The sequence below is a fragment of the Salvelinus namaycush genome, chromosome 27 (assembly GCF_016432855.1).
Source record: "Salvelinus namaycush isolate Seneca chromosome 27, SaNama_1.0, whole genome shotgun sequence".
In the NCBI taxonomy this organism is placed as follows: domain Eukaryota; kingdom Metazoa; phylum Chordata; class Actinopteri; order Salmoniformes; family Salmonidae; genus Salvelinus; species Salvelinus namaycush.
Window position 1 is genome coordinate 32971007 of NC_052333.1, and position 9328 is coordinate 32980334.

The window sequence follows — 9328 nt, forward strand, 5'->3', positions numbered from 1 at the left end:
TTTGAGGGAATAGCCTACACTGGTTAAAGCCCCCATTTCACCATACAAAAAAACAATAAATATGCTTGTCTTTTTGTAAACACTGACAGATAAAAACAGCCTGGAAGATGAGGCTGTGAGGCTCAAGCGTTTTGACATGGTTCAATTTACTGAGATAAGATTCTTGAGCTTCACACACAGATTTTTCTTTGTGAATTTAGACAACATTCGCATGGATTTGTGAGATAGCCTAATTGACCGAGTAGGCTAGACTGTAACCTGTTTTATTTGATAAGTTACTGCAATATTGCAAGAACAATTTCACACTAACCAACAGACTGGCCTATGATGTGGTGGATCATAATTTAGAAATCTGGGGCTTGAATAGAAGTGTCGAGGGAATAGACAGAGTTATTGTGTTAAGGCTTTGTTTAACCTTGCCTTCTTAGATTTTGGCATTCAATTATAGGTCCTGAAGAAATGCGAGGTCGGTATCAGTGGCACCGTTTATCGGTTTAATCCACAATTTCATGGCGCTGAGGCGGGATGGGTAGTGGGCCCCGCTCGCTTTTGTTGATGGGATGTCACCGTTTAGTGGTCCCTTTCGTATCTAAACCGGGAGAGGACGTCGAGGGAACCTGGGCACGAGAGACCACTTCATCTCAAGGGGGTGAAAGAGAGCAAGTTAAATGGAAGTGACAAGCTCTGAAAAAAATCCTGCCGGCAGCTGCGCGCATTCGACATAGCCAGCTCCCCTACCGTCGCCGGCCGCACGACCCCCGTGCCTGGCACACACACCTGCCGCTCCTAGAAGCGCTTTCACCGACAGCCACATAATCCATGGGCGTGTCGCGGAGGGGCTTCTCTCAATGTGCTCTTGTGAAAACCCCTTATGCGTGAAAAAGCCCCCTTTCTCCATCTATTGTCCGACACAGTTTTATGGGACAACATTGGGCCTTATGAGGTTTCAGGATTTACATGGGACTTTATAGAATGGTATAATCATTTCAATCAGAGAACGAATAAAAGTTTTAACACGCTGTTTTCATATTTATTAGCTGGTTAAAGCAGCCGAGGCAGCTGAACCTTATACCCCAGACCCCACCAAAAATGCTCTCAGTCTCAGACCCCCACATTCAGAATGTCCTGGCAAACCCGCAGAGAACCCTCAGACTTGGACAAGAAGGCAGGAAAATGATCAGTGATACAGGACTTCAGAAGGCCTAATATTTCCACGGGCATGTCAGCAAATTGAAATATAGGCCTATAGGCACACTGTATCGGCCTAGGCTAATTTGTGGTCACAATCAGGGTCATCCTTTTATGTCAGCCAACAGGTTTGTTAAATCTGATATGTTAAAATAGGCCTACGATGACGTGCATTAAGATGATGACGCATTAGTCAGGATGAATGGTGACTTCATTGAATTAGGCCATTTTATGTTCAACATAAAAACAAATACAGGCCTCTATGAATTATGCATTCATGAGGATATCTGTCAATAAGGCCTAAATAAATAAATAAATAGATAAGGTCTAAATGGTGGTTTACTTTATGGAGACATGTAGACATTACTTTATGGAGACATTATATTATTATTAGGCATAGCCTACATTTCAATAGCAACTTTACAACATGTATGCCTTTGGACTTCTGATACATTTGACCTTTATACATTTTCAACATCTCATCAAAATCAAAATAACAATGTGTGGATGAATTAATTTTCATGTCATGCAAAGAGCACTTCCCATTCTCTATATGAGGACATATGTTTCTTGTCCATCCCTGACTCTCCTTGGCATTTATAAAGCACTCCATCAACACTTTTGTTAAGGCTCTCTGAACAATTTCTATCCTCACAGAACTGTAAAGGTTATGATGATACAGCCTAGTCGTGCTTTCTGTTGTAACGCTACAGCCCCTCCAGTTGTACCGAAGGTAGTTTGAGCATTCGCTAAGCATTTCCAATTTAGGCAATTCAGGAAGTGGTTTGAAATTCAGTTCATTAATTAAAATGTGCCTAGTATTTCTATGAGGATCTTTTCATCATTCATTTAATTCTAATTCACTGCTGTGGATACTGATATATATATATATATATATATATATATATATATATATATATATATATATATATATATATATATATATATATATATATATATATATATATATATATAAAAATAAAAGTATACAAAGTCTGGCTGGAAATGAACCAATAATTTGTTTTCTTTTCAATGGGAAACAAAGAAAAAGCCCAGTACTCAAACCACCCACACAATTTCATACTCAAGAAGGATATATATATATATATATACTGTATGGCTCATGGGAAATATTAGTTCATTTTCAATTTGGTATGTGGATCCTTAGTAAAAGTGATGAGATACTTCTATCATCTATCTATCTATCTATCTATCTATCTATCTATCTATCTATCTATCTATCTATCTATCTATCTATCTATCTATCTATCTATCTATCTATCTATCTATCTATCTATCTATCTATCTATCTATCTATCTATCTATCTATCTATCTATCTATCTATCTATCTTCTCCTGTATGTTTGCTCTTTCTCTTTTGGCCACAGGTCTTTCTATCCAGTTCATCATACACAGGCCGCGGGCCGCAGCCCTCTGCCCTCCCTCCCCCAATCCCCCACCACCCCCTTTCTGTCAAAGCTGATTGTTTCCACGCCAACAGAGTGCTGGGGGCTAGCACACTGTCACACTACATCAGGCAGAGGGAAGAAAGGGAGAGGAAGAAGAGAGGAGCGAGAGAGTCTGCTCTATGGACTCATCCGACAGCACTGGGTAGTAGGGGCCTGTATGTCCAACTCACAAAACACAGGGGTTGAACTGAAGCTACTGTACTTCATTGGATCATACAGAAGCGTGCCCCCTTGTGTTCTTAACACGCTATTTAATTTTATTTAAAAAAGTGACCAACGGGCTATGTGATGAACAGGCGCCCTCTGGTGGACTAAAACATATTTTCTTATTTCACTCGATTTTATAGGCCTACTCGAGGATACCAAAGATTTGTATAACTATCACTCATTGTTCTATCTGTGAGGATACTTTGTCATGGTGGGTTAAGCTTGTTGTCATTGTCATGTGAAAAAGACATGACGGAGTGATGGGGGAAAAAACACTTCAACAAAAGGAAAATCATTGAAAATCACCATCGTTATGGCACTATTACGCAGGATTAGCCTGATCTGGACGGTGATCGATCAATGCATGATTTACACAATTACAGAGGGTAGGCTAAATCAAGGCAATATCATTGAGACAAAGTATAATTCATGACAATGGTAAGCGTTTTAGGCAGAACTCCACTGCTATTGAAATCCACGTTACCCACGAATGCGCGCACGGAGTGGCAAAGTTGCCAGATGTCTACACAATATCCCCAAAAGTCTGAACTGTAAATTCCATACAGTCCATTTTTTTAGTTTAATGAGCAGGTGAATTGTTGTTTCGCGAATATCTCAGAGTCACACAGACTTGGAAACACTTGAAACCGAATTGGGTGACAGGAGCCACAGCTGTGTGCACCTCTCTCTCTCGCCCGCGATAATTTGGGAGAAAACGCCTCAAACAGCGTTGCTAACGTTATCTTCGCTCGTTTTAACCAACAAAATTAGCAGTTCTGCTCGAGGAGAGAGACGGTGCGGCATCCCGCAGCCCCCCCGCGCGTCTGCTTCTTCCCGGGCGGGGTGCTCTTTCACCGGTGCCGCTGTTCGCGCCCAGCAGGGACCCCGTCACACATGCCTCGTGTCCCGCCGTGCGGCGAACCTATTATACAGTGTCGCTGAAACGAAGAGATGTATTCAGGGTGAGGGCACGGTGTTTAACGTGAGACACTACGCAGAATACCGATTTGAGTTAGAATGTACATCCAAGAAAACTTTGTTCCTTACAGAGAGAGACACAATATAAACATTTGCTTGAATTGGGCCTTTGTGGAGTTGAGGTCAATTAATGTTAAGTTACTGCTCTTTTGCTTGGTAGGGCAGAATAGGTAACAAGCCCGAATAAAATGACCATCACATCTCATTTTATAGGCTATAGGCCTATGGGTAACATTTCCCTTCGCATTTTAACGTCACTGTAAATACATAGCCTAATCACATCACCGTGATTGTATATCCTCAAAATCTGGTTTTGTTCTCCCCGTGTACTGTTTCTCTGCGCTTTTTGGAAACGGTGTTTGTACACAGGACAATAACAGAACAAACAAACGTGTTGGCTGGTTATCCCAGACGCTTCCCCGTTTGATGCCCTACATACATCCCGCTTAAAAGCCAATAAACAACAGATAAATATGTTAATTCTCTCACACTTTCACTGTCATGCCTGCGTCCAGGAGAGACGATAAGCTTTAGAACATAAGCCTGAGCGCCCGGAGTTCGGAGGCATAAGCGAGGATTATCACAAATTTGCCCCGGGGTTTGGCTCATACTGCGGGACTGGACCGGCGGCTGCTCACCGGGCCGGATAGGACCACCGGGCCCTGGGGCGCAAACTGACAGATTCCCCGGGGAACTGGACTCTGCAGGACCAGCTCAACTCAGACTGCAGATTAGGTGGCGAAGGCTGGTATCTCTGGGAGCACACACACAGACACACACAGTACGGCTAGACGTTCCCTGCCCGCGGCGACGAGAGACGCAGTAACCATGCCTATAAAGATTGATGCATGTTCCTCACAGGGCTATCACACCCCCAACAGAACACACTCATGATGAGGCGATACAAACGAACTTTGTGCTGTTGATAAAGAGACGATTGTAGTAAAATTATCATGGACCAGAGGCTGCAGTTTATATATTTAAACAACGAACACAAAGAGGCTTTAACGGTTCTATTAGTGCTTTATGAAAAGGATCAATTCATTTCATCTCAAATTGAAGATCAACACAATGCGCAAATAATTATTTCAAACGAAGGCCTATAGTTTAGGTTTAGCATGTCTTCGATATAAACTATCTGACGTTGCCTACTTGTTCTCATAGTCTGCCAATCCACACCTTTCTGTGTACACCGACCTAACGTTGATGTTGGCTTTTATACTGTGCGATGAGTGCAAATAGACTAGTAAAATCCCAACATCTTCTTCATAACTTTATACATTATTAACTCACAATACACGAATATCTCTAAAACAATTTTATTATGTCACTGGAGAAGACAAACATGATATACATATAAAAAATAAAAAAACAATTCACCTCATATGTTGTATTTGGAATATTTTGGGAATATATCACAGTTATAGAGACAAATAAAACAGTACATTCTACACTTATATAGAACATTTGAAGATACAGGCATATATTAAACTTCATATAATATGTTATATATTTCCATAGTTTGGCAGGGTTAGGGTGAAAAAAGTAATCCTGGCTCTCAAGAAGAAAGGTGCCTTGGATATTTTTGGATCTCAACACAGGGTAGGACGCCAATAAATCAAAAACAAACTGCATTACCAACTTATTAAAACACCACATCAGAGTAAAATCTCAGAGGATGCTTGGAGATTGTCTAGTTTCGGGAAAAGTCAAGTCTGGGACACAACAAGCACAATAACCATGGCCAAGGCAACAATGCCTTTGTATTCCCCTTCAGCGACTGGCCGGTCTCTGCTAGTGACCACTTCCTGTTGGGGCCTCTGCGCTTCCTTCCTGCTCTACGATTGGCTGGCTGTGGCAGTTGCAGTGGTGGCAGCGCCCATGCGCAGCAGCTCCTTCCTGTGGTCGAGGATGACGTCAAAGCTGGACTGGAGGCGGTTCTGCTGCTCCTGGACGCGACCCTGCAGGGTGCGGACCCAGCGGATCAGAGCCAGCCTGCGGTACATGGTGAGCTGGACCTGGTGCTTCTCCATCTCCTGGGCCTTGAAGCGCTCGCGGTCCCTCAGGGTCCACACAGCGTCCTCCAGCTCAGGCAGCTCGCCGCAGTCCGTGTCCGAGTCCGACAACGCTCCTCCGTCAAGCAGACTGTTCCCCGTTCTGAGAGGCTTGCTGCTCCTTTTCCTCTCCATTTTGTCATCCCACTTCCTGGTCAAAGAGGGGGTAAGGGGGTCTGCTGGGGCGGCAGGGGTCTCCTGGTTTCCCCCCTGGTGGTGGTCAGGCTTGGTCTCCCCCACACCGATGCGGTCCCACCCTCCCATGCCAGCCCCTTCACCTCCGCTCTCCATGTTGAGAGAGGACAGGCTGCCACTGGACCTGTAGCTGAACTCAAAGTCTGAGTCGCTGTCGCCCCATTCCTCTGGGTCCTCCACCTCCTCCTCCTCCTCTTCCACCACCACTCCCTGTTTCATGACACCTCCCCCCAGGTCTTGTTTCTCCTTCTCGTCATCGCTCATCCTCCCCATCTCCTCCTCCATCTTTCCCTCCTCCGCGCCATCCGGGGGCACTCTTCCGTACCCATCGTCCCCACTCTCGATCTCAGGCAGGGACTCCAGGGGACTCCAGCAGGGCAGGCGGGAGAGCGGGGACAGGGGCCCCAGACCGTAGTGGTTGGAGGAGGGGGGAAGGTGGGGCTGGTCGCGGCCCAATGGGCCCAGGTTACGAGGACGCACCTGGTTGCGATTCTCGTCTCCTCCCGTCATGACGTCCTCGTCTTGACCCAGGAAGTTGAAGTTGCCGTCCTTCTCACCTTGCTTCCTTTTGCCCCCCTGCTGCTGGCTGTTGTTGCTGAGGATCCGCAGTGGGGAGGAGGTGCCTCCCTGGCCTCGGTACTGGGGGTTTACGAGTCTGTCCTGGTGGAGCATTTTGCTTGGCTGAAACTCACTTCTTCTTGATGGAGATTCAATTCTTTGTGAATGAGATTCAAGTCTTCTTGAACGAGACTCAATTCTTGTTGAAGATTCACTTCTTGATCTTGACTGAGAGTCACTGTTTAGAAAAGGAGAGAGAGAAAAGGGAATAAAATATGGAAGTTAATTAAGGCAATTGTTTCAAGGTTAATCCTTCACTTATATATCAGATAAATCTAGACTCATTTCTCTGATACAGTCCTGTACGCTGCTGCATAACTCACAAGTTTGATATTAGCCTACTACCAGTTAATCTTCTAGCCATCACTGCCATTCCTTCTCGTTCTAATGTATTAAATCGTAGCTGCTCTGTGCATCCAATTGCACTCCACTTAGGCCTATATTACCATCAAATATTTACATGTCTCCTCAGAATGGAAATTTCACTAATCCTTACTTCGGGGTACTGTCACTCATTCTCCGCTCTGTCGCATGATGCGCAGGCACGTGGTGCTGAAGGACAGCGACTAACGTTCCAGGGTTGCGCGCGCCACTGGCACTGACGTAAATATTGGCGCTCGATTGGTGAGGATCAAGTTATCAAGTAAAATCGACCTTGGGTGATGTGATATAACATATCAATATTATGTTTTATATTCGTTTGAGGTTCGTGCAATAGCCGAACAATAAAACGCACTCCCATCCTTCTTGTAGCCTATGTTTAGGCTAGGCTATAAAAACGGTCAACTACAGGATGTTCTTTATGCACCATTAATTACGTCTTCTTAGACTTGTGAGAGTCAGAAGTGAAATACCATAAAATTCCTTTAAATTAATTAAGCAGATGCAAAATTAAGATGCGCGATTTGACAGGAACGAACGACGACGCCCGATGAAAGCATATGCTCATAGCTTATCATAACACAAGGCATTAGAATAGCCTACCTACACAATGTTGTTTGAGAAAAATAGATGACAAAAAAGAAACACGGCTTTATTAAATTAATATAAATAAAAGATGAATTAATCTCCATTGTGCCTTACGTAATAGCCTAGACCTAGTTCAGCAGCAGCGCTATCAGCTCACCCCATGTCCTTGTTCTCCTCGCTCGTCGGCAGCGATAGCCTCGCTTCCACTTATACAAAACAACCTTTACCATTCCTTATTTCATTCGCTGAATACACAATCATTCGGATTGACAAATGTGTGAATCGATACATAAGAGGGCCTTGTCTTACCGTATGCTAGTAAAGTGCTTCGTAGAGGAAGTAGATTGGGAGCCCTCCCTATTTCCCCCTCCTCTGGTCGACCCTCCTATGTGATGTTTATCTGCGACTACCCCCCCCCCCCTCCCCTCCCCTCTCGCTCTCTCATCCACTCTTTCTAGCGCTCTGATAGAACGGACTACTAGCCTGCCTACCCAAATGACTCACTTCCTAAACTGGGCAGGGACGGTAGAACGGGAAAATGCAGAGAGGTGAGCAGAAAGTAGAGTGCTGCAGAAATTACACTGGAATGTCTCACCATATCTTAGTTTTTTTAAAGGGAAAGTACGACCAGAAAAGTATATACCACAAACGAATATTTGTTTAGGCTACTCAAATGTAACCTATAACACATTCTCATAATTGTGTCAAGGGAGACAGACTGCCATTTGTTGCATTAAACTGGTGACTGTATCTGTCGGTATTAGATTAGAGAGAGAACGCCTGTGTTGAGTGCGAGTGTGTTTTCGGGTAGGAGGTGTGGCACATCAGACAGACTTTGCAAGTATACTCCCTCCGCATCTCCTGTCGCTTGCGGCAGAAGAGCGTACGCCCCCCCCCCCAACCCCCCCTTAACCCCTTTCCACTTCAACAACATCCCCATTCAAGTGCTGCACCTCCAGGCTGTCCCCTCCTCCCCATCGTTCAATAGTAGCCTAAGCGCATGAAAAATACATCAAACACGGCTGCCCGCGGTCTCATCACATGCAAAATCATCTCCATCTTCCAAAACCGAACACAGAACCGTGGAGCAGGACACCGATATAGAGAAACAGATAGCAACAGGGCCAGAAAATAGAAACAGAGCATGCTTTGCGGTGCATGTGGACCAAATGTTCAGACGAAGGGTCATCCGCGAGGTCCCTCGGGGCGCTAAATAAATATTGTGCGTCGGTTATTGCGCAACCGAGGCAACTCATAAGCACCCATCTCACAACACAGGCATTTAATAAAAAGAGCATGACTTACCTAGTGAATAAGACCTTGTTATTTAAAAAAAAATGTTTTACACAGCCCCGAGTAATGACCCACTTCCCTCAGTTCTGCTTCATCTCCAGCAACACCAGTCCTTACTGTGACAGTGGCCAAGGGGAATGACCCATGGCCATACCGTCAGCTCACAACACCACAATGCATAGCGGCAGATACAGTACAGAAAACCAGAGTAGAGTGGACCTACAGCTCTCTCTTCTCGAACAGAGATCGTTCAATGAGCCAAGACAAAGTAAATCAAATAAACCCCCTCACATTTAGATTTTCCACCCCTTGGGAAGCATCACAGAGAGTGAAAGATCTCATGCTTCTGGTGAATTA

At 44.7% G+C, this 9328-nt stretch overlaps 1 protein-coding gene across 2 annotated transcripts; it reads right to left on the minus strand.

Moving 5' to 3' along the window:
- Positions 1 to 5147: 5147 nt before the first annotated feature.
- LOC120022175 (UPF0500 protein C1orf216 homolog) lies at positions 5148 to 8065 on the minus strand. 2 transcript variants are annotated; one of them, XM_038966050.1, is made up of 2 exons: positions 7988 to 8065; positions 5148 to 6887 (listed from the first exon to the last, which is right to left on the minus strand). In XM_038966050.1, the coding sequence occupies exon 2, from the start codon at positions 6761 to 6763 to the stop codon at positions 5681 to 5683; it is 1083 nt and encodes a 360-aa protein (XP_038821978.1). In that variant the 5' UTR covers positions 6764 to 6887; positions 7988 to 8065; the 3' UTR covers positions 5148 to 5680. The 2 variants fall into 2 exon arrangements, with proteins under 2 accessions (XP_038821978.1, XP_038821977.1); XM_038966049.1 differs by lacking the exon at positions 7988 to 8065 and adding an exon at positions 7836 to 7978.
- Positions 8066 to 9328: the final 1263 nt, after the last annotated feature.